This window comes from Alexandromys fortis, unplaced genomic scaffold (genome assembly GCF_014885135.2).
Source record: "Alexandromys fortis isolate MF-2015 unplaced genomic scaffold, M_Fortis_MF-2015_v1.1 scaffold_27, whole genome shotgun sequence".
NCBI classification, from domain to species: Eukaryota; Metazoa; Chordata; class Mammalia; order Rodentia; family Cricetidae; genus Alexandromys; species Alexandromys fortis.
In genome coordinates, this window is record NW_026067952.1 from 5,524,977 (window position 1) to 5,552,842 (window position 27,866).

Below are 27,866 nucleotides of genomic sequence, written 5' to 3' on the forward strand. Positions count from 1 at the left end.
GCACTCAGGGACTATCTGGCCCCCAACCAGGCTGAGGATGAGAAAACAGCCCCCCCCCCCGGTGACTCGAAAGGCAGGGCAGACTCAGTGAATGCATAGGCAATCCTTGTGGTGCTAGCTAGAGAATTTAAATATTTCGGCAACTTATGTCATAAAGCAGTTTTCCAATCTCGAGGTGAGAAAATCAAACCCCACAAAGCTCAGGTAGACTATTTAGGGTCACACATTTGAGAAGTGATGAACAAGAGGCAAAGAAGACTTGAACTCTGGCTGCAGGGCCCCTTCATCTCTTGATCCTTGACCCACTATTTTGTGCATCAGTCTTGCCTAAGCATCAGTAATCTCTCAGTTACTACAGTGACTTTGAGCATCTTTGCAGATACCTCAGTGGTCCACATAACACAAGAAGTTTTAAGGCAGATTTGAAAAGCAGAGCGGTACATAACTTAGTTAAGAGTAAAAAGAGAACAGCCCAACTGACATGGATGGCATTTGTAAAAGCGTGGGAGTGATGGTCATATATCCTTTGTGCTTGTCCCCCTGTGCACATATGTTTACATGTTGTTAGACCTCTCGAGACCACATGACCAGTAAATCAAAATAAATGCCAGCTCTGATAGAGTAAAGAAGGAAGTAGCATGTTCCGGAGGCCACACTATCCCTACCTGAACCGTATTAAGGTTCCCCGAACACCTTAATGACCTCCAGTTTTCCTCAGAACATTTGATTTTTGTCCGAAGCAGACAATACATACACACACCAATCTGTCTTCAGCTATTTGAAGCACTTTTGCTCTCCGTAGGAATTTCTGGGAGTCAAACTGTTACAAGTGCTCACAGCAGGGAAAAGAAAGACAGAATTGGTCTGAAGATTGCTGCCTGAGGATGAGGCTGAATTACATTAAGGGGTCACTCCACCATCTATACATCGAAGGAGAGCTTTGGCATCTCGAGGGCAGCTGTAGCCCAGGGTTTGAGGGGAGCTCACAACATCTTTCTCCTCAGTAGGCTTTGATATCCAGCCAGAGGGGGCCAATGCCATTTTCTAAGGCAGGCTATAGCTCCCTAACAGCTGCCTTTTCTCCCTCTTGATTTGGTTCCAAACTTTGTGGGCCGAGAGGCCATCAGGTGTCAATTACAGGTCTTTGCATAGTGGATGCTGGGGGTCGGGGAGGGGTTGCTTGTGTTATACGTGGGAAAGCTCCTGGTTGGGAGCTAACAGTATCTGAGCAACTGAGCACTAGGGGATATACTGGAGAGTCAAGATCAGAAAAAAAGGATTCAATTTCTTGGAGAGAAATGGCACAGGATTGAAGGTTTACCTCCTTTTAAACATATATTTTTATTAGTAATTGTGTGTGTGTGTGTGTGTGTGTGTGTGTGCCTGTGTGTGGTTCTGCTCACATGAGCACAGGTGTCTTCAGAAGTCAGAGTTGCCAGATCCCATGGAGCTGAGGTTACAGGTGACTGTGAGCCACCTGATGGGGGTGCTAGTTATCAGATTCAGGTTCTCTGAAAGAGTATCTGCTCTCAAATGCCTTCTTTCTTCTTATAAACTTTGTAGGATTCATTCTAAATAAATTTAGAAACCTGTATCTCTGTGAACAGTCTTTCTCATTGACTGACCAGAGATCAGTAATGCTTTGGTTTTTATGATTTATAAATGTGTGTGTGTGTGCTTGCGTGTGCGTGTGTGTGTGTACGTGTGTGTGTGTGTGTGTGTGTGTGTGCATGCGTTCATGCATGTGGAAGTCAGAGGACAACTTGAAGTGTTTGTTTGCCCCTCCACCTTGTTGAGACAGGGTCTCTTTTGCTGTTGTGATGCTGAGCTGCATCCTCTGACTCAGCTGGTCCGAGAGCTTTCACACGGTCCTCCTGTGTCTGTCTCCCATGCCGCTACAGGAGTTCAGGGATTACTGCACCGAGACATGGTGCTTTGCTTTTTAACATGAATTCTGTAGATCGGACCCAAGTCACCAGGCCTGTGCTCAAGAACTTTGACTGGCTGAATCATCTCATCAGCCTAGTTTCTCATACAACTTCAAGACTCAGTCTCCACAACCAAACATGTCTGCATTTTAAGGTCCGTTTTGATGGGTGTCACTGTACTGGTTCGTGTTCTGTCAGCTCGACACAAGCTGCGGTCTTTCTTCTCAGAAGAGGGGATCTCAATTGAGAAAACGCCTCCGTAAGATTGGTCTGTGGCCAAGTCTCTGAGGCATTTACTTAATTGATGATTGATGTGGGAGGGCCCAGCCCACTGTAGGTGGTGCCAATCACTGTTCAGGTGGTTCTGGGATCTATGAGAGGAACAAGTTGAGTGAGTCACGGGGAACAAGCCAGGAAGCAGCTTCCCACCATGGTTCCTGCCTTGAGGTTTTGCTTTGATGCCCTCAATGCTGGTCTGTAGCTTTCCAGGTGAAATGAATCCCATCCTCCCTGAGTTTCTTTCAGTTGTGGTCTTTATACCAGCAATAGAAGGAAATCTAGGAAGTTCTATAACCATATTAAAGGTATAGAAAATTTACAAACTCCACTAGTTTTCCTCATGACCACTTCCAGGTAGCCAGTCCACTAGAGAAAATAATGTTCTTGTTTCTATTATTTAAATGAATAAACCTGTAGAACACGCCAGCATCTCAGGAATGTTTGTATTCCCGAGTGAATGAATAAATCTTCACAATATATGGATTTAGTTGTTGATCCGACTGGCCTTGGATGATTTCTGCCCACACAATACAGACTTAGGGGACCCCTGTAAATGTCTGAACCCAATAGTACTCTCCCCTCAGCTTCCCCTGGAAGATATTTACTGGTCAATAGGCCTCTTCACAGGCTGTTCCCTGCAATATGACCCACGTCCCGGTTTGTCATTGCTGTTTTTCTCAGCTATGATACCCTCTAATTCCGTGGCACAGTTCCTGTACTTACCTTCACCACTGGATTTAAGGAACAGACTGCCTCAACTTCCAGTGAGATGCACGGTTTTGTAAAAGATGAGATTTCCCTCCCTGAGAACTTCTGCCAAGTTGTTCATCTCAAGACCCCAGTGATGTTGCTGATGCAAAAAAAAAAAAAAAAAAAAAAAAAGATGGATTTAAAAACCTTTTTCTTTTCTAAAGACAGGGTCTCATGTGTCCCAAACTAGTCTAGAACTCATTATGTCTCCAAAGAGAACCTTACACTTCTGACCCTCTTGCTTCTACCTCTCTAGTCCTGGGCTAAGGTGTGGGGTACTATATCCAGTGTATATAACATTAGGAACTGTGCTAGATGAACATGTAACAACTGAGCTACATCTCTAGTCCTGGAAATAAGCATTTGTAGAAGGTTCCTATATGGCCTCTGTGCTTTATATATGAACGTGTTGGGTGCACCATTTTCATGGGTCTGAGGCATTTATGCACCAGCACTCTATGAAAACCTTCGCATGCTTATTTCCCCCCAAAGGTAGGGAGCCTGGGAAACTGGAAATGCTGAATTGTAATCCCTTTTATGGTTATGTTCCCACCCTCTGTCCCTGCAGCAAAGGGTAGTCTAGAGTCTCGAAGAAGTGTAATATAAGGGCATGTAGGTTCAGTAGATTCTCTGATATTTTTTCTATTGTCAATGCATAGACTTATACATGGGCTTCAGAGGTTTTATTATTTACTTATGTTGTTGTTGTAGCAACATACCTGACAGAATAACTGAACGGAGGGAAGGTGTATGGGGGTTTAGTTTAGGGCTACAGTCCATCAGAACAGGAAAGACGTGGTGAAACGGCAGGGGGCAGCTGGCCACATTACATCTGTCCCCAGGAAGCAGAGGCAGAGAAATTCTGGTGCTTAACTGTACTCTCCCCTCTGTCCTTTTTACTAAGCCCCAGGACTTCATCCCATGGTACAATGATACTCATGTTCAGGGTAGGTCTTCCTCAGCGAAACCTCACTGGAAGCCGCACGACACATGCACCCTGAGGTATGTCTCATCCCCTGTATGATTTTAGACCTAGTTGTGTAGCCAGGGAAGATTAACTACAACAGAAGAATTCACATGAATTTCTGAAGCGAGGCACAGAACTCTGGGCAATGCACTTTTGTACATTTCCCAGAAGAATACCCAGAGTTTCTTATCAGAATTTTAGGGTCTCTGTGTTACTCAAAGTCAGACACTCCTGCTATACACATTCTTTAATGACACTTGCAGTTAATGCCATAAACATCTAAAGTATAAAATGAGAAAGGAAGGGACAGGAACCTGGCCTTGAGTTCTAGTGCTCTACTCACCCCATTTATATAGTGCCCTCTGGGACTCACTATTCGTCTAGATGTCTTGAGGTCTTAGGATGGCCATCATCTAAGATGGTCTTATTGGGGAGTTCATCTCAGATACAGAAGAGAATCCATGGTAAGAATTAATGAAAATGTTTCTATTAATTTTAAAATGATATAGTGTTTGTTAATAAGAAAGTCCTGTCCTCATCCCCTCTTCCTTCTCTTTTTAAGGCTGTTCTGCATGAAAAGAGGAAAAAAAAAACAAAATATAAAAGCTAAAAGCAATAATCTTATGTCTTCATGATTCTTAAAACAGGAAACACTATGATGAGCTTACATGTTCTATTTTGAGAAGACAGACAGACAGACAGACAGACAGACAAAGAGAGAGAGAGAGCCACAACACCTAGACTGCACATGAACTTGTGAACCTGCAAGCCATTTGAGATGGGTACATTTATATACTCGAGAAGGTGTTTGTTATTGCACTTGTAGCTACCATTAGAAATACATGAAAAGAGAGTAAATGTTTGGAAAGATTAATACTGTATTTTCTTTCTGGTGGTCAGAAATTGAAAACTGCTAATGCCTGAAATAGGAGAGCAGTAAACCATGGGCGAAAGTCGATGGAAGAGCTGAGTGCAGCCACTGCTCAGCTCCCACAGCACTGGAGTGGGCTGCTCTTGGTCCCGTCCAGAGCCGCTCTGTGAATAATTATATTAAGGAATTAGGCAGAGTCATCATGGAGCTACAAAATACCACCCTTGAGGCCTTGCTGGAGACTGATGGAAGCTCCCGAGAGTTGATAATGGCCGTCAGAGGCTCCATATATTTAAAATGCACAAAGGACGAGTCCAGAAATTATCAGCCTGCCAACTTAACTTCTCTACCTGGAACAAATTATCCCAAAATCAATTTGCAAACACCTTGGAGATAACAAGGTCCTGAGTAATAACCTCCATGGCTTTGTAAAGAAAGCACCTAGCTTGACTAATCTGCTTAATTCCCTTCTCCGACCAAACGGCGAGCTGTAATAGAGGCAATCTGAAGTTGTCCCTCAAGATGTGTGCTTCGAGTCACGCTGAGAGGATATTGTCCACCCCTAGTTTATAGCAAATTATTCTCCTTTTGGAGAATCCTTAATGCCAGGCCATTAATTAAAAGAAAAACACAGAATAAGTCTTTATCCCAAAGTATCCACCTGAGTTCCAAACTAACATCACCCACGCTTTGCTCATTTGAGCAGTCCAGAGACTCCCCCCAATAAGGAGCTCTTTAATAAATCGCATTTGGCTTCTCACCCCCATCACCTCTATATTCGACTTTAGGATTCAAGAACTTGTTCATTCTCCTGGACAGATAACCCATTCCTGCCTTTTGGTCATTAAACAATACCAGACTCAGACAAGGAGGCCTGAGATCATTTGCATAGAGATGTCTGTGCCAGAATTATTTACCATGGCTAAGCCTAGAACAGCCCATATACTCAACCGTGGGAGCACACTTAGGATCATAATTTTATAGTCTAGTCAGAACCTAGAAAAGACAGTAACTCCTCTTTCCTTGTAGCATGTAACTGGATCTTCTAGGGTGCTTAAAGTGAAGGAAACAAAACCATGTACCACTAGCCTGTGTGTCGTTGAGACTACAGGACAATGTGAGACGTGAATAAGAACTGCATTAGAATGTGCAGAACTGGCTGGTAAGAGAGACATGCTTTCTTTTCCTTACTTTTTGTGGTGGTTGTTGTTCCCACGTCTGTGTTTTTCACAAATAAAAATAATGAACACACCATGCTTCTTTAAAAACAAAACAAACAAAATGTGAGGGATGTTGGAGCGATTTCAGTGGTTAAGATGGCTTGGTGGTTAATAGCACTGATTGCTCTTCCAAAGGACCAAGGTTCGATTCCCAGCACCCACATGGCAGTTCACAACGGTCTGTAACTCCAGTTCCCAGGGATATGATATCCTCATACAGGCATACATGCAGGCAAAACCTCAATGTACATTACATAAATAAATAAACATTTTTAGAAAAGAGTACTTCCCGCTGTTGTGGAAGAGTGACATTCAGTTCCCAGCACCCACACCAGGCAGCTCACAACTACCTGTAACTCCAAGCCTAAGAGGGTGGATGTTCTTTTCTGGATTCTGAGGTACCTGCACTCACATGTAAATACCCACACACTTATGCACAACCAAAAATAAATCAATTCTTTGGATCATGGGTTGCATCTCAGAATCTACATCCCTGACAAAATGTGACTCTCCCTCCCCAGTAGATACCATAACTCCTCAGGTAGTGGTGGCGCTTCACAAGCCCCTCTGTATTTGTGCTGAGACGATGGCTGATCCTGTGGAAGTCCTGCGAAAATAATATGCACGTATGATTATTAAATAAAATACTTTTTTAAACATTTATTTTATTTTATGTGCATGAATATTTAACGTGTGTGTGTGTGTGTGTGTGTACCGTTTGTGTACCTGGTGTGCATGAATGTTAGAAGATCCCCTGCTGTAACTGGAGTTAGACATGGTTATGAGCTACCAGGTGTGTGCTGGGACTTGAACGCAGGTCTTCTTCAAGAGCAAACAAATGATCTTATCCACTGAGGTATCTCTCCAGCTTCAAATAAAATATTTTTCAGAAAGTAAAATAAAGCCTGAAAGACATCTCAAAACAAACAGATGGCCACGTGGTAAGACATGGTGATGCATACCTATAATTCCTGTAATTGGAAGGCCAAGGCAAGGGAACCTGGCATTTGAGACCATTCTGGATACAGAGTGAGTCTGAGGGCAGCCTGACCTACATATGGAGACCCTGCAGGGGGTTGTTAATTGCTCTATGAGTTTGGTTATGTCTATTTGGTTAAAGATATATTGCCTAAGGAAGGTGTCACATAGATAAGTTAGCAGAGAACTTGCTATGACCTTTCCTTTGGCCCTTGATTCCTGCTATGCTCCTGTTAGCCAATGACACTCTGCTGGCAGAAACCTGTCAGGGTGAGGGCGAAGCTGGATTCTTGTTGCATCACCATCTCCTATCCGTGTTCACCCCACCATCTACAGAGGGTTTCTGCTAACAGTGTGTGTGATCTGAGGTGGAACTGGCCTGAAAACCTCCTCCTGGAGGACTAGGTCTCACAGCATCCAAAGGTTCTGTGCAAGCTGCCACGAGAGAAAAGCAGTCAGTTTTACCCAACTACCTACTAACCATGGCAATGACCAGTTTGGCAAGATATCATTAGTGGTACAATAGTGTCAATGATATCTTGGGATTAGCGTTCAACTGTCTAATTAGATTTAAGGATCCTTAATGGGAGGGAATTTATGGATGGTTACTGTAAACCTATTCAATACCCCATAATGGTTGATATCATGGGCTCTAGAGGAGGATCTACTGCAGGCACTTTTCTAGATCAGTGTAGTGCTTAACTGTATTCTAAATACGTATCTTTCTTCCCATGGATAAGTTTTGCTCTTAGACCCTATCAAAGAAAATTCCTGTTGCAGTATATGGAGCTAATTTGGGGAAACCCACTGTCTTAGTCAGAATTATGATTGCTGTGACAAACACCATGACCAAAGCAACTTGGAGAAGAAAGGGTTTATTTGGCTTATGATTCTACATCACTGCTTACCACTGGAGGAAGTCAGGAAAGGAACTCAGACTGGGCAGGAACCTGGAGGCAGGAGCTGATGCAGAGGCCTTGGAGGAGTACTGCTTATTAGCTGGCTCTTGTGGCTTGCTCAGTCTGCTTTCTTATAGAACCCAGGACCACAAGCCCAGGATTGGCAATGCCCATAATTGACTACCCCCTCCCACAGCAAACAACTTGTGTCAAGTTGACATACAACTAACCAGCACACCCAGAATTGGTGAAGCGCAGACAACAGACCGTGAGGTGTCCAGCCCCAAATGTCACATCTGTCTGTAACATGATCCCTGCAGTGAAAGCTCAGAGTAGATCTTGGAAGAGGAGAAAGATGGTGAAGGGCCACAGGATGCGGGCATCCGATGTGAGATAGTGCCTTCTATATATGAGAGTTGCACCCATGAAACTGCAGTTACATGGTTCCCTCAACAGTACCCACATAATGTTCAACACCAGATGGTTTTCCAGCATGGATGGGAAAATCTCACAAGGCTCCACCCCTAGATGAAGAACTATAGGCAGCAAAAGGCTGCTGAGAGGGAGAATCAGCCACTGACAGGTTATGCAGTCCCAACCAGTCATTCCTAAACGTACATTCATACAAGTTACTCTAAATGATAACACACAAGAGAGGGAGAGAGGGGGGGGAGGAGGGAGGGAGAGAGAAGTGGGGGGAGAGAATGAGAAGAGAGAATATATGCTCTTGTGGAGGTCAGGGACAACTTTTGGGGGTCATTTTTCCTTCTACCATGTGGGTCCTTTGAATCCATCTCAAGGTATGGTTGGCACAAGCTCCTTTACCTGCCATTTCAACAGTCCTCTCTATGGTTTTGTTGAGAGTTTGGCCTCTTTTCTTTACATGCTTGGATCTACTTCGTAAACTTAGACTGAAATTCCTTGGCTTGCTTGCTTTCTTACAGAGCCTCCCACGCCTATCGCTCCCCCAGAACTGCTGGCGGTGGGGGCCACCTACCTGTGGATTAAGCCAAATGCCAACTCCATTATTGGGGACGGTCCCATCATTCTGAAGGAAGTGGAATACCGCACTACCACGGGCACCTGGGCCGAGACCCACATCGTGGATTCTCCCAACTACAAACTCTGGCATCTGGACCCTGATGTGGAGTATGAGATCCGGGTGCTGCTCACACGGCCAGGCGAGGGAGGCACAGGACCACCAGGACCTCCTCTTACCACCAGGACCAAGTGTGCAGGTAAGGACGTCCCTCCAGATGTTGTGCTGTTCTGATTGGCCCTCCTCTTGCCTCTTGGACACAGATTCCTCTGGTGTAGATGTGCAGCCTTTGATGGAAAGACCATTAAAGGCTTGTTCAGACTTGAGAGAAACTCTCAGCTCTGGATGTGATTCTAGAACCTTCTGTCTTTGGTCGTGTCACGGATATGCTCATGATGTTGACAGTATTTCTGATGGGGCATTGGCTCTATCATTGTGAGGAATCCTAGTGCCGTTTGCATTTCTCTAATGGGTTTTGGTTCTGCCCTCAAAGTCCCCATGTCAACTACGTTCCTGCAGGCTTCTGGTTCCAGTTGTATATCTAGTAGGTGTAGTTTGCTTGGTCTGTGACCCCTGGGTCTGGTCATTGTCCTGGTGCTTCCTGGTTCTAGCTTTGTCTCTGAGGAGATCCTCTTGCCAGTTACACCGCTATAGCTTCCTGGTTCTGCGGGTGTCTCAGAATTGACTCTGAAACTGCCTTGGTTCCTCAGAATTTCCCAACTCCATATCCTCTGGGAGCTCCTGGCTTCTGACTAAAGAGTGTGACTTGAGACAGTCCTTCTGGGGACCTCTGGATTCTAAGATAACTGTGGGTTTCTGGCTCCAGCTGTTTCCCTGGTGTTCCTGCCTAAGCGCTGCTAGAGTGGATGTGATTGGAAAGGTTCTCTGCATACAAGATTATCCCCAAGGTCTCTTGGCTTTGTCTGTTGGCTGAGCTTGGATCTCTGAATGGAACCCATGAAATTAAAAGAGACTGGTGTTCATTTTTCTAAAACTCACAATCTGTTCTTATCACCCTCAAGTACCACTCCATGGAAGTACTTTTGTTCCACGTAGACACGAAGGGAGAGTGGCTCAGTGTTTTCTAACTTTATCTGGGCTCCCCACATGGCCAGTGGTACACTCAGGATTTGCACTCAGGTTTTCTGACTCCAGAGCCCTGGATCTTTGACGACACCATGATGAATAGAAAGGTGAGCGTCCCTGGTATAACATACTGAGCTCAGAGCTACTGTACTGTTGTGGTTCCGGGCCTAGTGACGCATCCAGCATGGGCTTCTGAAGGAAAATGAAGCAACATTGCCTCTGAGTGAAAAATTCATAGGTACACCAACACGGGACACAGTGGAGGATGTTGTGTCAGGCCTGTTAGAATTTGACAGTCAATGCCACGAAAATTGTTTCCCCTCACTGTATTATGCTATAAAGAACTCAGGGATTAGGAGGAAAAGCAAGGGCAGAGGCTATCCCTACTTTATTAGTAACCCATGAAAATGAGAGCACCATCTGATGTGCATAGGAGCTCAATTTTAGACATCAGGTGGAGCAAAAAGTACAAGACGCTATACTGCAGCTCACAGACACCTCCCGGAAAGCTCAGTATTTTCTTTATAAGTAGAGGTAGGGGTTTGCAGCCTGTGAGTTACTGGGAGGCAGGAAGAAGCCATCTGAATTAGACAGAAAGGAAACACCAGGCGGAAATGGGCGTGTCTGACCACAGTGGTGATCTAAGGGGGACTGTGTGTGTGTGTGTGTTTCTGTGTGGCTTTAAGTTTTTACTCTTCTTATGTCTTCTATGAGCACAGTCACATATAAGTACATTTGCTCTGTGCTTGCATTGCTCCCTCCTAGATCAATGGTTTTGGAACAAGCTTGAATTTTCAGTTGTTCATGAGCCAGTTTGAGTGTTCAAGCAGAACCTACAGCAGCCTCTCTTTCGCGTCTCAGGAGTGCTCCTGACGTGTAGAAGCCAAGAGCACTAATATTGCTATGGCCCAGACTTACTCCTTTGAAAATTATTGAACCACTGTGATGAACAGAGAGTCCATTTTCCCAATGATTTTTCTAAACAGATCTTTGGTAAAATTCCTCATTGAAACCTGATTATGAAGCTAACTGCTTTCAAAGGACAGAAGGATATGTTATTAAGCCAGGCAATTCCCTACCTCAGCTCTGCCATGCAATAGTCATTCATAAAAATAATTGATTTGAACCTGTTGATAAGGCTTCTCTTTCTCCGCAAGGTAAATGTAAGGGCTTTGATCTTTGGAAATGGCATTCAAAGCACTTTCAAAGCCCCTGTGGACTTATTTGCTCGTGATCATATAATGCACTTAGAAATTCAATCGCGAGATGATCATCTCAATAAAAATTTATAACCTATCACAAACACTTGCCACGACTGCCTAATGGATTTTACATGTGACAGACACAATGGTCTGACTAGCGTTGTAAGAATTTGGAGTTGAAATGTTGTTTGTGGTATTGTATTTCCAGAAATGGTGGTATTTAAATAAGTTAGACTTAAATCTCAAATAGCCTACATTCTTAAACTATGTCATAAAGAAAATCATTTTTTTTTTTCCATTGCCACTGATGGGTAGACTGTTCTTTGCTTTATAATTAATTTTAAGAGAATTTCGGGCTGATATCCATTTGTAGATGCTCTTTATTACCTTCGCTATCTGGAGTTTTCTCCCCTTCCCCTACTCTATTATTAATCACTCTGGAAATGTACTCATTATTTTGCAAAACATAGTGTGGAAAGTATAATTTTTGCCCAGAGGAATTTGCAGGCTGGGTAAAGATTCAAGAAAAATAGAAAAGGGTGGTAAGGTATAAACATGCAGTTTGGGTGTTGAAATAGCATGCTTTGTGAAGGAAGACGGGACAGCAAGCAGTGTCCTTAGGCACCTTTGGAGCAGCGTTTCTCAGTGTGGGATTCCTGGACCAGGGACTCCAGTATGGCTAGAGACTGGGCACTTTGGTTTACTATGACTCTTATGTTGAAACCTGGGTCTCCATGTGATGGTGTAGGAGACGGAGCCTTTGGAACAACTATGTCATGAGTGGATTTTCACCATTATAAGAGAGTATCCAGAGTTCTCCCTTGCTTACTCACCAAGTGAGGGCATAGTGAGAAGATGCATCTATGGCCAGCAATCCAGTCTTTATTAGGACTGTGAAAAGCCAATTTCCATTATTTATAAATAACCCAATCTATGGTATTATGTCACAGAAACCCAAAAGAATTAAGTTTCATGTAAGCTCAGACCTAGCCTCTCCTCACCCAATGAATCAGAAAGTACAAGAGTAAGACCATGCAATCAGGAGTCCTGACTCACAAGGCTGCAAATGCAAACATTGCATCTGTGGCACATTAGTGTGCCCACTGCAAGTAGACCCACGGAGTGTGTGACTTGAACTCTGAGAGGCAGACTACCACTCACATGACTGGATCAAGGCTACACAGCATGTAAGTGCTGAGAACGAAGTCTCCTTGCCACTGCCTTGAAGGAGTTGGGGGTGGGTTCCTCTGCTCACGAGCATCCTCTCAAGTACGGGGTTGGGTAGTAACTATGAAGACCAGCTAAAAATGAATGGCTGCATTTGTCCTTTCAAACACTTACTCATTCTCTTCTATGAGCCAATCTCTGTTCTAGGCAGTGAGGGAAGAGGCTGGCTTTGCCTAGAACAGTGAGGGAAGAGGTGTCAGGACAGGCAAGGGCAGAACCTTGGCAGTGGTTATGTTATAAGCTCAGCTAAGCTCCAAAAAGATATCAGGATGACCAAGTCAGTGAGGGATGGTGGGGGTATATTCTTGTTCTACTGAGTATGACCAGATAGATCCTTGATGTAGCAGAAACCAAGAAGCTGAGGCTGACCCTTTAAGGGGGAGACATTAAGAGTTTGGCTACAGAGCATGCAGGACCAATAGGCAGGAGTTCAGAGCACATGCTTAGCTAGTTATACCATAGACAGATTCACAGCAATCTACATATGTGGGGAAGGGAGAAGAGGGTCTAAGGTGACATCTAGGGTTTGTGGTATAGGTAACTGAGGTATGAGAGGGAGAATCTTATTCTGAGATGGTAAGTGCTGAAGATGTTAAGGGAAAGAATATGCTTTGTTTAGGGGAAGATGACTAGCAGGCAATAGGAATGTATTAGTCTAGAGCTTAAGGAATTTGAGCTTTTTCCATGAGAACGTCTCTAACTTCACCTGGATGAAGGGGTGGGGACCTCCTTAGCCCTGATAAAATCAGTTTAATTCTCTCTGCCTTCCTGCTTTCCTCTCAGAATGCTTTGTTCATTTTTAATTCGCCATTTTGTTTCTTTCCCTCATTTTAATCATTCATCATCCTTCCTGGGATAAAGGCCTAGGGGCAAAGACAATGATGTATATCAAAGTGTTTTGAAAATCTCAAAATGCTCTTCAGACTCCTGTAATGAAACGAATCACAAGCTGTTGGTGCTTCTGTTACGGACATTATTATTGTGAGCCATTAACACACAGAGAAGAAGGCTAGCCTGGCCGGTTATCAGGACTAGCAGAGCTCTAGCTGTGTTCTCTAGTCTTCATCTCTCCTGAGGATTCCCACTTCAGAGCATGATGCTCATGGTGTCATCTGCATTCTGGGCTGCTTTCTTACCGAGGACATTGAGTGCTTTCCTCTAGCACAGTGGGTCTCAACCTGCGAGTTGCAACCCCTTCGGGGGCTGCATATCAGATATTCTGCATATCAGATATTTATATTATGGCTCATAACAGTAGCAGAATTAGGCAGTAACAAAATAATGTTATGGTTGGGGGTTCCTAAACACGAGGAACTGTATTAGATGGTTGCAGCCCTGGGAAGGCTGAGAAACACTGCTCTAGAAAATCCCAGACAGCAGACATCCGGGTAGCAATGCGAGTTCAGGGATGCTGTACAGTGGGCAGCTCACTTTGAACCTTGCCTCTAAAGGGCGGGCCACACTGTCCACACAGACGGCTTCCCTGTTGAAGCACTTGAACTCTTATTGTTTTCTTTACCCAGTGTTGACTTAATTGTTGTAGAACTCAGGTTTGGGTCACACACAGGAAAAATCCTTTAGGTTCCAAGTACAGACAGGTAGGCATTGTGGGACACATCTCTAGTCCCCAGCACACTGGTGGCTGTGGCAGTCACGAGTTAAAGGCCAGCCTGTGCTACTTAACAATACCTTACATCAAAAGAAGGCTACTGCATTCATTATTTGGAGTTTGTAAAGAACCCTGAAGGCAATGACACTGAAGGAATTTACCACTGGGAAAAGCAAGAGGCACCATATTAACCCAGCCTAGCTCTGCAGCTCTTCTGTAGGTGTCAGTTCCAATGGCTTCAGCCCCATCCTTTGGTTTCTAAAAAGAATCATCTAAACACCACACAAAAAGACTCTGCCACACTGTCCCCCCAGATCTGCTTCCGAACGACACCCGCATATCGGCCTTGGTTTTGCTTTCTACAAGCATTTCCCATCATCTAAAATCAAGATGTTAGCAATCTAAAGTTGTGCCTCTTCTCCCCTGGAAATCCCATTCTTCCATTCCCCCTGGGCAGCTCTCTTCACATCCCTGTTATAGGTTCACCAACCCATACAGTAAGCTGAGTGATTGCCAGTTCCTGTAAATCAAAGACCCGCTGCCTGAGAGCCCACTTCATCGTGGTCAAGCAAAATTCCAATCCCCCAAGTGGAAACCCACTTTGTCTGGTCAGAGATGGCTGCTCAGTTGCTGATTTCAAGGGCTCTTTTTCTATTCCCTTCACCTGAGGGCTGATTGCACGTTATATTTTATTTACATATTTATGGGTTTCTACTTGAAATGATATGTGTCTAGTTCTCTCTTTTCTCCAGAGGGATAAAAAGGAGGAATTCAAATTGCTGAGCTCAATGAAGTGAGAGTAGTCATTAGAATTTAGTGAAAAAGATATGGGCCTTTGAGCCAAAGAGAATCTGCTTTTTATTTCAAGTGGGACATTTGCTAGCCGGATGACCAGGGATGTATTACTTCACTTCTCTGTGCCTCCGTTTCTTTTCTTCTATTTAAGGGAGATTCTATCACATCATTTTCCCCGGAGCTTCAGTAAGGTGTGTGCCTAGCCGAGAACTCAGAACCCCAAAAGCCTTTATGAACATAATTAATTTAGAATGGAATCTCAAGCCTGGGAAGGGGTATTAAAACATGGACTAATTTTCTACCTTGGGCATTATGGACCCTATCATAAGGACATTTCTCTAGTGCTGTGCTTAGCACAGAACTGTGATAATCTGAAGAAAGGATGGGATGTTTGTGACCGTGCAAGTGTCCTGGGACATTGCTGAGGAGCTGTGATCATACCTGATAGTGGGGATGGGTATGGAGGATGGGGATTATTCTTTTTCTGGTTCTGTCCAGAGTCCCAGGTAAGAGTCAGCGGCTGACTGTTTTGCTCTTCTGATCTTCGGTTGAACCCCAATTTCTGTCTGTGAGTTTTTATTAATTGTGCTTCAAGAACAAGACCTTGCAAATTCAGGGAAAAAAACTGTGAGGGAGGAGTATGAGAGGAGTTATCAACACTGACAGCACCTTCAGGGATCTCTTTTTTATGTGTAAAAATTGTTTTTTTTTTATACAATCTTTTCTCATTTTACATAACTATCCCCATTCCCACCCCTCCCCTCCTCCTGCCTCACTCTTTTCCTCAGCCCAATCCACATCCATTTTTCAGATAGGATAGGTATCTTTTCTTAAAGAGAACAGTAGGGCCAGAATAGAAGGGTATTTCATTCTAGAGAGCAATTCTGCCTCAGAACAGAGTGTGAACAAGAGAAAGACAAAAGAAATACTTAAGGGTCTTCAAAAATAGGGCAGGATCTTCTCCCTAGCCCCGTGGGGCCTTTTCTTCACTGCTGTAAGTGTTGCTGAACCATCTGTAATGTTATGGTGTATGTTTGGGAGGGAACAGATGTAACACAATTTTGGCTCAGGGCTTTGAACTGCCTCCTGAGTGCATGTTATTATGAATACAACCTCATCCTCACTGTTGCCCTGCACTACAGTCTAGGTAAAATGATGCATAAATCTTAAGGGAACACGGCAAGACTAGCCAATAAAATATCAAATCCCCATCCCATCCAGAATGCAGTAATGCAATCAATAGATTCTAAAGACCAGTGGCAAAAACTTCAGACATGCCATACCAGGCTTGAAGGGACATTGCTGTTGAGAAGCTCAGGACTGGAGGCAACTGCAGAAAATGGATTGTGACCACTATTTCCTCAGAAAGAGGGGTGTAAACAGAGACTGTTCTTCAGTTTTCAGGCCATCCATACCTGAATAATCACACAGAAACTATATTAATTACAATATAGTTTGGCCAATAGCTTAGGCAAATCCCTAGCTAGCTCTTACATCTTAAATTAACCAATTTCTATTAATTTGTGTATCACTACAAGGCTGTGGCCTACCAGTAAGTTTCTGGCATCTTTGTCCTTCAGCAGCTACATAGCATCTCCCTGATTCTGCCTATTCTCTCTCTAGGTCTCTGTTCAGAAATCCCACCTGGTTTTATTCTGCCCCGAAATAGGCTAAAGCAGCTTCTTTATTAACCAATAGTAATAAAAAATATTCACAGAATACAGAAGGGAGTCCCATATCATCTCCCCCTCTCTGTCTACATAAAAAGGAAGGTTTTAACTTTAACATACTAAAATTACATATAACAAAAGGGATATCAAATAAGAATTACAGTTACAATATTTTTGTGAGTTTGAAGTTTTATATCTAATTTATCTTTTGTCATAACTAAGGAAAATTATAACTATAACTATCTGTCCTCAAATCCATCACAGACTCCAGAAGGATATAATATTACCTAAGTAAACAGGAAGTGTATTGTAAGCAACTTTCCAAACTCTAGAATTGACAGAGACATCTCATTGCCTGGAATCCAAAGTTCTTCTGTAATGTTGGGTCATCCATCTTCAGCCTACAGGCCCATAGTATCCAGCAGACTTTTCCACAAAGCAAGAAATTTGAAAGACTGTTTTGCCTATTGGAAGTTTGTCAGTCACTTTCTTCTGTGTCCTGCAGAATGTCTGGCAGACCTTTTCATGAAGGAGGAATCCTGAAAGACTGTCTGATCTTCATTTGACAAGTTCAGCAGTAACTATGGGTACAGCATAACATCAAGCAGTCCAGGCAAGAACAGTTTTTTGCCCAAATGGCTAACCTTGTCACATTAAAGGCAAATTCCGTAACAAGTTTCTTTAATGTCCATCAACTTATCTGAAGTAATTGTTGCTGCCAGAAGCAGACATGTCTCACTGTTGAAAAAAAAGCCCAAGTTCTGCCGGGTGGTGGCGGCGCATGCCTTTAATCCCAGAACTTGGGAGGCAGAGACTGGGGGATCTCTGTGAGTTCAAGGCCAGCCTGGTCTACAAGAGCTAGTTCCAGGACAGGTTCCTAAAGCCACAGAGAAACCCTGTCTCAAAAAACCAGAAGAAAAGAAAAGTTTGAAGAATAGCTATCCATCTGAAATATATTTCTGTACATCTAGAAAACCTAACTAACATGACAAGTTTGACTATTATAGATGACTATCTATTAATATGTATTTTTAAATACATGTTACATTTTTAAATGAGCTGCACAAACACAATACCTTAAACAAGAGTAGAAATATACATATAACAAATTGACCTTAAATTAATATCAATAAACCAAAGTCCATACCAATGTAAAGTTTTCATTTCTATATCATATCTCCCTTAAATGAATACAAACATTTATAAACAATCATTTTGGGAAAACTAAGCAGGAAGCATAGTTTCCCTAAACTGCTTCCTGCTGTTTGTTGTATTTTTAGGGCTCATGGAGATCTTTTGCGGGGGAAGGTTTCTTGTTCCATCAAACCACATTAGCCTGGAAGGAATCCACAAGTTCCCATCTTCTGTGGAAGCAAAATCAGAACTTCTTTTCCAAAATAACATATCCTTAGACTCAAATTTTGAAGTCAAGATACCTCTGAAATATGTGTGTTGGTTTAGTTTAGCAGTTTCCAGAATCAAATGTCTCTCTGCAGTCAAGAAATTCAGAGAAAACTCAATAATAAACATAAACCAGACTCTCTGTGTATTTTCCATCTTTATGAGGCTTTTCTATTACTTTTTAATATTCATTATCTTTACTCCTTTAATCTGTGACAGCCTGTATTCTTTTATACTAATTTTACTGTCTCTTTAAGGATTTTGTTTTATTTTTTTAAAACTGTTTTTTTATCACTGTCTATACTCTTTTTCTTCTCTCTCCCAAGTCTATGTACATGTTTTTAAACACATTGTGACCCATTCAAAGGTTTATTTCTGTCTGAATCTATCTTTATTGCATATCTGTAATATTTTTTGATCACTGTTGTAAACTGTTAGGCTGGCATGGCTAGGACCGGAGCAACCACTGTGACTCTTGGTTTCACCCTGCTTGGCTTTTCAACATGACAAAATTCCATTTACCGCCAGCTCTGGGAGCCATCTTTACCACACCAACTCTCGGAAGCAGTTGGCCCATGCTGCTATCAAGTAACTTGCAGCATGTTGCCTTCAAAACCCGTGCAAGTGCTTCCTAACAGAATCTCCACAATGTGCCAGAGTCATTAGTACCAGCTATACAAACCAGAAAGCCATCTCTTAAAGGAGTCATGCATCTGCTTGTGGCCAGAAAACAGAGCCTGTATGAAGAAATGTGGCTTCCAAGAAACACCAATTTACTCCCATTTTTGTGAGTCTAGGAGCCCCCCCCCTCCGGCAAAGCTTTTTTAGATCTTACATGGATCCATGCCAAATGGTGGCAGGTTACCTCTCCCTTCTCTGTTTTCTCTAGTGTTTCTATACTGCCTTCTTCTCTAAGTGTATAGAACCATGGAGGTCAAGCTCAAAGAAGGGAGGAGAGAGCCTGCTCTTATTTTCTTCAATTCTGGAGCCTCCGTAACAACCACAGAGTGTCTTCTCAAGGGCCTAAGTATTTGATATCCTCTTCTTATAAACCTCTCTTTTCTTCCATCATACAAGCATGAACAAGTGGCTGCCTTAGAGCCTTCCTCCCTTGGTTTATGGAAGAGAAGGTATAAGGCAAAATCTTTTCTCTTAAAACCCATATTTTACAGTCTCAGTGAGTTTCTTCCCCCAACCATTACCACATATTGTATGGAATGAGTGTGGTATTGGGATGATCGAGCAGGGCCCCTCTTTGCAACCTCTGGAAAAGATGGTTGGTGGAGCCTTGAACATCTGTGTGGACTGCCCCCTTGTTTAACTGCCTATTACTGGTCATGAGGCTTAAGTCAAATTCCAAACAAACCACAGAAACATTATTCCACACCCTCCCCCACTTAGATATCCCTGGCGCACTATGTTTTCCCAGGGCATGGGGCTTCCTAGAAGCTGAAGCACGAAAATAAGATTATCAGTGTTGCCCCAATCTCTCTCAATCTTGAAAGTTCAGATTTGAACAAAAAGTGAAAACCACTAATGGTAATGAGAGCTAATACCGTTTAGTTAGCAAATCATTCAATAAAAATAGCCTCGGAATACATTAAAATTAGGGTCACTCACTCCTAAAGCTGTAAAAGATTAAGATGATAAATATAGCAAATGGATGTTTATTCCAAGGTAAACAGTGGCTGTCAATACAAATATCCACTGTCTGCAACTTGGATAGCCTGAAGCTGGCATTAGATAACTTGTAATTCTTGTCACAGCCTTCAGGGTGGGCATAATTTTCTCCAGTGACTACGAGGCAGATAACATGACCAAGGCTACACTCTTGCCCAAGTGACCCAGCCAGGAATTGAGCCTTTGATGTGTAGCTATGTCTTAGCTTCTTCCTGTTGCTATGACAAAAGACCAGCCAAATGGCTCAGACTCTCACTGCCAGCCCTCACCACCTGAGTCCCTTTCTTGGGACTCATATGGTGGAAGGAGAGAAAGGCAACTCCCACAAGTTGCCCTCTGACTTGTGGACCCGTGAGCACACACACAAGAAATTAATACATGAAATCAAAAGCCCTTTTTAAAAAGCAACTTAAGGAAAGAAGGGTTTACTCTGGCTTCCAGGTCGAGGACACTGTCCATTATGGTGGGGGAGTCAAGGTGACAGGAGGGTGAGCAACTGCTCACATCACTTTCCTAGTTAGGGACAGAGAGCAATGAATGCTTGCTGCTGCCCAGTCCCCTTTCATTTGCTCCAGTCAAGGATGGGAATGGTCCAGCCTATGATTAATGCGGTCTTCACACATCAATTATCACAGGGACATCCAGATTCCCATCTCCTAGGTGATTCTATCTCCTGTCAAACTGACAACTGAAACTAAGGCTCAGGGCTACAAAGCCCACTGTCTGATATGAGCCCCAGGATTTAGTGTGATTAGCAAAACATCCATACACCATGACCAAGTGGGGTCTTCCAGAATAGGGGGAGAGAAATTCTTGAGTATCAGAAAAGTAGTAGTGGAATGTTTCCTTCTAGTGGTCAGAGAATAAAACCATATGAACCTCTCAGGAGAGGCTGGGAAGTAATTTGAAAGAAATTCACCCTTCATTACTGATCAGAATCCTTAGTGAACCAGCAGTGGGAAGGTGCTTTCTTATTTCGGGCAGAAAATGTTCTTATAGTCTCAAAGCCCAAGAGACTAAAGCAAACTTTAAAAAAGGGGGGGGGGGTGGAGGAGAGAAAATGGTAGTAGAAATACAAACTCGTTTCAGTGTTGCTGTTGGACACCAAGTAAATAAATAAAAATCAATAGTTACATGCTAGTAATAACTGTTACAAAAATATAATGAAAGATATCATATTCCCAAACACAATTAAAATGTAAATGCTTAGGAGTAAAGTAGGAAAGACTCCGAAGCTCTGTGAAAATACACACACCTACAGAGTTTCATTGAGGATGATAAAACAAGACCGGAATAAATGGAGCCATATATCATGCTGCTGGATTAGCAAATTTAGTGCTGTGAGGATATCATTGTTCCCAAATTAATTTATAGGCTTAATATAATTGTGATCAAACTCCTAATGTGATTCGTTTTGAAACTTAACAAAGTGATTTAGAAACTGATCTGAAAAAATAGCTGGGAATGAGGGGGTAATGCAGACAACTTAGGAAAATGGCAGGAGGAGGGGATTTCTCTGTGAGATATCAACATTTATATTCACTATCACAATTAAAGCTCTGAAGGATATAATCTATGGAAAAAGCATAATTTAGAGATTTGTCTGAATGTGTAAGTTCTTAATAAATTGCATGTGATTAATAAGTAGTATATATTATAAATAATTGGGAAAATGAATGTCCATATATACCATGGTATACAAAATAAATTAAAGATAGATTAGGCACTTAAAGTATAGATAAAAATAATAAGTAGGAGAAAGTGAAGAAAATTTTCTTAGGCAGGGGTCTCAGTTCCTTAAAAGTGAGCAGCTCCATCGTCAAGGTTGTATTTGGAACACTCACAACTCAGAAAGAGAAAAAGGAGAAGGGAAGCCTATGGTGGGTGCTGACAGTAATTAAAAATCCAGTGGTTTAACTGGCTGCGGGAAAAGCTGCAACAGAACAAGAACAAAGGGTACATACTTTTATGGAGAGAGTGCTGCAGTCACTAAAATCTAACTGCGTTGATAGAAGAAAAGCTGCATTGCATAAACAGGTAAATGCAGTAAAAATGTGAAGCGGGGTGGGAATTGGAGACAGCTTCCTAGGTAGTGAGCCTGCTGTGCAAGCATGAGGTCCTGAGCTTAGATTCCTAGCACCCATGCAAAGGCCTGGCGTGCAGGTGCACGTCTGCAATCCCAGAACTGACTAGTGTAGAGACAGACTCCAAGAGCTTAGCCAGCCGAGTGTAATCAATTACCATCTGATCCAGTGAATCACTGTCTCAAAGAGTAAGGTGATGAGCAATTGAAGGAGAAACCCTGTGTCAACCACTGGCCTACACACATACACACACGTCCACACCCACCCGCAGGAATACCACTGTGCACCACACACATGCACACACACAGAGATGAATACTGAAATGCACAATAAAATGTCCAGTGTTACAAACAAATAAATGAGTCCTACCTGCTGCATTACAACAGTCTGTGTTTTATTTGATTGTGGCCAGAAGTGTGAAAGGTCAGTCAGTTCCACAGGTGGGCTGACTGACACTGTGATTTTCTTTCTAACCAAACACTCAGAGCTCTCGGAAGGAGCCCTGTGTGGAGTCTATCGCTGCACTCTTTATGAGGGCAAGTACTTGCAAATCACTTAAACAGAGCAACAATAGGAAAATAAATAATGTTTGCTATTCGCATAGTACAATTTTCTGCTACTTTATACAAACCACATTCTCTATGACATCAAATGACATGGGTCAGGGTTCAAGCTGTAAAATGAAAAATTCAAAACTGCTCTTCTGGGAGTCCCTGGTTCAATTCCTGGCCCTGATATGATCTCTTACAGCTGTCTGTAACTCAGTCCCAGGGGATCCAGTCCCACGAACCCTCTTCTGGACTCCTCAAGCACCAGATAAGCTTGTGTGTGTTACACAGACACACAGGTCTGTGCAGGCAAAACACCCATGCACATGAAAATAAACAATATATAATTTTAAAGATTCGAATATGCAGCCACTGTTAAGGACCATGTTTGGGTCTGGGTCCTACCGTGGCCGGGGTCTGTGCCAGAGTTAAAGTCCTGTATTTTCATCAAAGTTTGCACAGAAGCCAGGGATTGGGGCTAAAACCTGAGGCCTTGGTGGTTTCTGGGGGCTATGCTGCATGCCATCAGAGCCATCCCAATCTGAGTGGCCAGTGTGTCCACCCCGACCCAGGATATTGTCTGGGCCCAAGCTTCTGCCAAAGGTCATGTTTGGGTTCCTTGGTCCAGCTGCAACAGAGATTTGTGTCTGTAGACTTTGTCACCTCAGGAGACCACAGGAACCTTGTGTAATGAAATCAGAGGGCCATGCTGAGCAGACCCCACCCTATGCTGGCTCTGGGACACCTTACCCTGCAGCAAAAGAACTGGTCCCCTGCTCTCAGGAGAGATGGCCCCACCCCTCACCACAGAGAACTGATCCTGATAGCAGGAGCATGGGGGAGCTGGCTCCACCCCTCTGCCTGAGACAGGTGGCCCCAGTGGTCCAGATCAGCTCAGCTACTAACCAGGCCCACATCCATCCCTTGGGGTGGCCCACCCTAACATCTACCCCATCTAGGACCTGCTGGAGCTTGTGAAGGGACTGGTCACATGGAGCAATGCCAACAGGATCTCCATGACTACCAGAGGATCCAGTGATGATGGCATACCAGAAACCAGAGATCTTGAACCATATCCGTGAATCATTGCAATGAACATTTGCTAGTAAAGACGATTGGACAGAAGGGTATACTATGTGACACACCGCTCCCAATGCCACCAGGGCAAATGAAGAGGTGTTGGAGAGGTGGGAAAGAAGAAGAAAGGATGAGGGGTTTTGTTGGTTGGTTTGTTTTGATTTCTTTTTTTTTCTTTGTTTTATTTTGGTCTGATTTTTTTAAAATTTTTCTTTGAGGGACATTTCAGGGTTGTGGGGAATATATGCAGGGACTGGGAGGTGAGCAGCATTAGGGTACATGATGTGAAATTCCCAAGAACCAATAAAGAAATTATGTAAAAACAAATACACAAACAAAAAACCTGACTATGTAAGTACTGCCCCAATTTGGAGTAATTTATCTGTGAAGAATTCCGAGGTGTAGATAAGAATTATTCTGTATCCTGCCAGAGACACGCAGAGCACTGGGACTCCCATCACACCAGCCCAGGATTCTGAATGCTCTGTCTCAAATACAGTTCCTTGAATAAGAGAAACAAAAAGCTGGGCCTACACTAAGATTTTATCATGTTGATTGACTGATTAGAACACCTTTAATTGTAATGAGTTGGAATATCTAGAGCCAAATTATCTTGGACTACCTTTATTCTTCTTAAAAGCCATTCATTACCTACCTCAGTGACTGTCATCTTGTGACTCATGAAACTTCCCGGGATATATTAGCAGGTCACTGGCTTCCACCAACCATAATCAATGCCATCAGCTGGCATCTCAGACCTGTCTAAGAGAGGTCCCTCAGTTATAGCCTGGCTGCATGGTGTCCAACAGTTGTATATAGGAATTGAAGTCATTTCCTTCTGGAGCCTGGGAAGTCATCAGAGATATTACATCTTCATCTCCCCTCTCCCACCTTGTGCATGAGGATAACGATGTCTCTTTCAAGTGTTGGTTATTGAACATAGGGTTTGCATGCGGTAGGCAAGCATTCTACCACTGAACTAAATCCCCAGCCCCCTTTATGTATTAATCTGGTCTCTATAAAGGAGCAGATCTGATAGAATGAATACATATGTATTAAAAGGGTGTTTATTAGAGCAACTTACAGGCTAAAATCCAGTAAGTCTGCCAATGGCATTCTCCTGATCACCTAATTGTTCTGTCCACAACACTGGACTCCTCAGCATCCCCAGTCTGGTGCCGGAGTCCCTGGGAAGTCCTAGCGAGACCCTGATCGTTGGTAGGTTCTAATACCAGTGAAGGAAAGCCTCAGCAACAGGGCAGATGAACTTGCCAACAACAATGAGGGCAAGCAGACAAAAGGAAAATGCTTCTTTTGTCCATGCCCCGTTACCGAGAGCTGCCACGGGAGGTGTGGCCAAGGTTTAGGGTGGGTTTTGTGACCTAAGATGATCCAGATTTAGGATGGGCCTCCTAAGTCAAATGACCCACTCCAGAAAAGCTCCTCACAGGTGTGCCCAGGTGCCTAGGATTTAGTTGATTCTAGAAATCAAGTTGACAACCAAGATTAACCAACACACCTTCTGTTTTGAGATGGCATCTCACTACAAATTAATTCTACAGCCCAAACTGATTTTGAACTTGGCATTCTCCTGCGTCAGCCTCCCAAGCATTGAAGATTTCAGGCTCAAACCACCTGGTCAGACTTCAGTCAGGTCATGCCCTATGCAAAGCAGTTGTACTGCTCCAGGATCTATTTCCAAAGACCCTGCATACTGTTTGCATTGAGCTGAACATAAGTGGGTTGGGGTGGGATGGCTAAATTTGAGGTGAAAGGTTTAAGCAGGGGAAACATCTATGGTAGTTTGAATATAACTGGTCCCCATAAGCTCATCAGAAGTGGCACTATTAGGTGCAGCTTTGTTGGAAGAAGTGTGCTATTGTGGAGGCAGGTTTTGAGGTCTCATCCATGCTCAAGCCATGCCCAGTGGTTCAGTTCACATTCTGTTACCTATGGATCAAAGATAAAGAACTCTCAGCTCCTTCTCCAGCACCATGTCTGCCTGCATGCCATGCTCCACCTTGATGATAATGGACTGAACCTCTGAACTATAAGTCATCAATCAAAATGTTTTCCTGTATAAGAATTAGATGCTCACCTTACTAGACCTGGATGGAGGTGGGTGGTCCTTGGACTTCCCACTAGGCAGGGAACCCTGATTGCTCTTTGGGCTGATGAGGGAGAGGGGAGGGGGAGGGAAATGGGAGGCAGTGGCGGGGAAGAGACAGAAATCTTTAATAAATAAATAAATTTTAAAAAAAGAATTGCCATGGTCGTGGTGTCTCTTCACAGCAGTAGAAACTTTAACCAAGACAATATCCTTAAAATGCTTTCAGTATACTTGTTTATATATCTACACATACATATACACGTGCACATGCACATGCATGCACACACACACACACAGATTTTGAAATTATAGATCACTATAAATGTTTTCTCTTTGTTTTACTAAACTGCATAAAACTTATCCAATTAAGAGTGCCTCCCCTTAGAGTCAAGTGTGGATATAAAAGAATTGTTACGCACTGTAAAACACGATATAAATGTGAGAGGTTATTTTTAATTGCACTTAGCAAATCATTGGTATTTTGGGAAGCTACAGGCATAGCTCTACATTGCTAAGGCCTGGACTATAAATGGAGCAAGGGATGGTCCAACAGAGGGCTTTGTTTCCAGGTTTTTCTGACTTTGGATACAGGTTCATTTATTTGGGTGCAAGATGGCCTAGCACAATTTGCATGACTGCTCCGGACTATTTCACCACCTATTAACCAGGGATAATATTGCTACAGTGGATGGAGTAGGGGGGTATTGATATTGGTGAGGGCTAAGAATATGCTTCTTAACTTACCTTCCTGGACATACCTGTAGCCCTCCAAGACATGAGGTAGATGCATCATTACCATCACTGCTAAGGCCAAAGATCTTAAGTGATTTCCTCTGAGCCACATAGACTAGGCAGCTGCTGTACTTACAGTGCCTTGAGTCTGACTGGAGAGGACCCTGCTCTTAGTTCGCCTGACCCTATTACTTCGCTCTTGGGGATCGATGCTTAAATTTAATAGGAACTTAGAACATGGGGGCTTCCAGTGCTTTAAAACCCTAGAGACAGTCACTATTATCTACACCCTCCTCACCAGTCATCCCCAGGACCTTCACTGCTGTGAGACAAAGGGAAGATGACTGCTACATTTGCAAGGGAAACTATAGTCCTAGGCAGGGGGGTGCCTTGTAATCATAGAACATTCTGGAATGGTAAGTCCCCATCATACATAGAAGGACAGGAGGGCCATTCAAAGTACAAGTCTGCTTGGTAGGGAGAGGACCTACTGTGACTGAGGGGGAAGCACCTACTGTAACTGGGGGGAGGACCTACTGTGACTGGGGGGAAGGACCTACTGTAACTGGGGGGAGGACCTACTGTGACTGAGGGGGAGAGGACCTATTATGACTAGGGAGAGGACATACTGTGACTGGAGGGAGGACATACTGTGACTGGGGAGAGAACATACTGTGACTGAGGGGAGGACCTACTGTGACTGGGGGGAAGGACCTACTGTGACTGAGGGGGAAGGACCTACTGTAACTGAGGGGGAGGACCTACTGTGACTGAGGGGAAGAGGACCTATTATGACTAGGGAGAGGACATACTGTGACTGAGGGGAGGACCTACTGTGACTGGGGAGAGGATCTACTGTGACTGGGGGGAGGACCTACTGTGACCAGTGGGGGGAAGAGGACCTACTGTGACTGGGGGGAGGACCTAGTGTGTGTCTTGAGGGTTGAGAAGTTACTGTAATGGAGGGAGGATCTACTGTGACTGAGGATGGGTAGAAGATCACTTTGACTGGGAGTAGGAGGCTGGAGAACCATGATTTCTATGGCTTAACCCATGTGTCCTTCTGGGGCTCAGGAAGGTGAGTGTGCCAGGAGCTAGGCTGAGAGAGAAAGTGAGGGGGGTGGTTGGTCTAAGGACTAGGGGGCTGGACACCCATCCTTTGTTGTCACTCAGATACCCCTCATTGAACACATCTGGACTCATCATCATCATCATCATCATCATCATCATCAAAAACAGAAGCAGCAGCAGCAGCAGCAGCAGCAGTGGGTAAGTCTTCCAGCCATTTGGGTTCAGGGCTGAGAGCAGATGCAACCACTCTCGGGGCCTTCTTTCCTTTCTCTTTGCCTTGAAATAACAAGTTATCAAATTGTTAAAATCTGAAAACAACTTTTTAGGAAACTAAAATATATCCCATGTTCTAATTAGATGAGTTTGTCTTCATGTCACTGACACAAACCTTACAATATCATGGCCTGTATGCCACGTGTGATCCCTGCTTGTCACTCAACATCAGAAAGTGAATATTTTATAGGTTTTTAAGGAATTTGTACCCTGTTTGAATGGCTCTAGAGTGACCCAGGAGTCTAATTACCCTAATTTGCTAAACGATTCCTGTATCTCTGCATTTAGGCATCTCTAGAATCTTGCCTTCCTGCCACCCTATAGTCCTCTGCTTGAATGGTTTTCCTTAAACAAAGTTACAAGGAAGATA

The 27,866-nt window shown here is 43.5% G+C and overlaps 1 protein-coding gene across 1 annotated transcript in view; it reads left to right on the forward strand.

The window, feature by feature from the left end:
- Positions 1-27,866, forward strand: part of Ptprt (protein tyrosine phosphatase receptor type T) — a 1,017,256-nt gene that overhangs the window by 477,960 nt on the left and 511,430 nt on the right. The window contains exon 8 of the mRNA XM_050150909.1: positions 8,837-9,130. Coding sequence (XP_050006866.1) covers positions 8,837-9,130 — 294 coding nt within the window. The remainder of the gene's footprint in view (positions 1-8,836; positions 9,131-27,866) is intronic.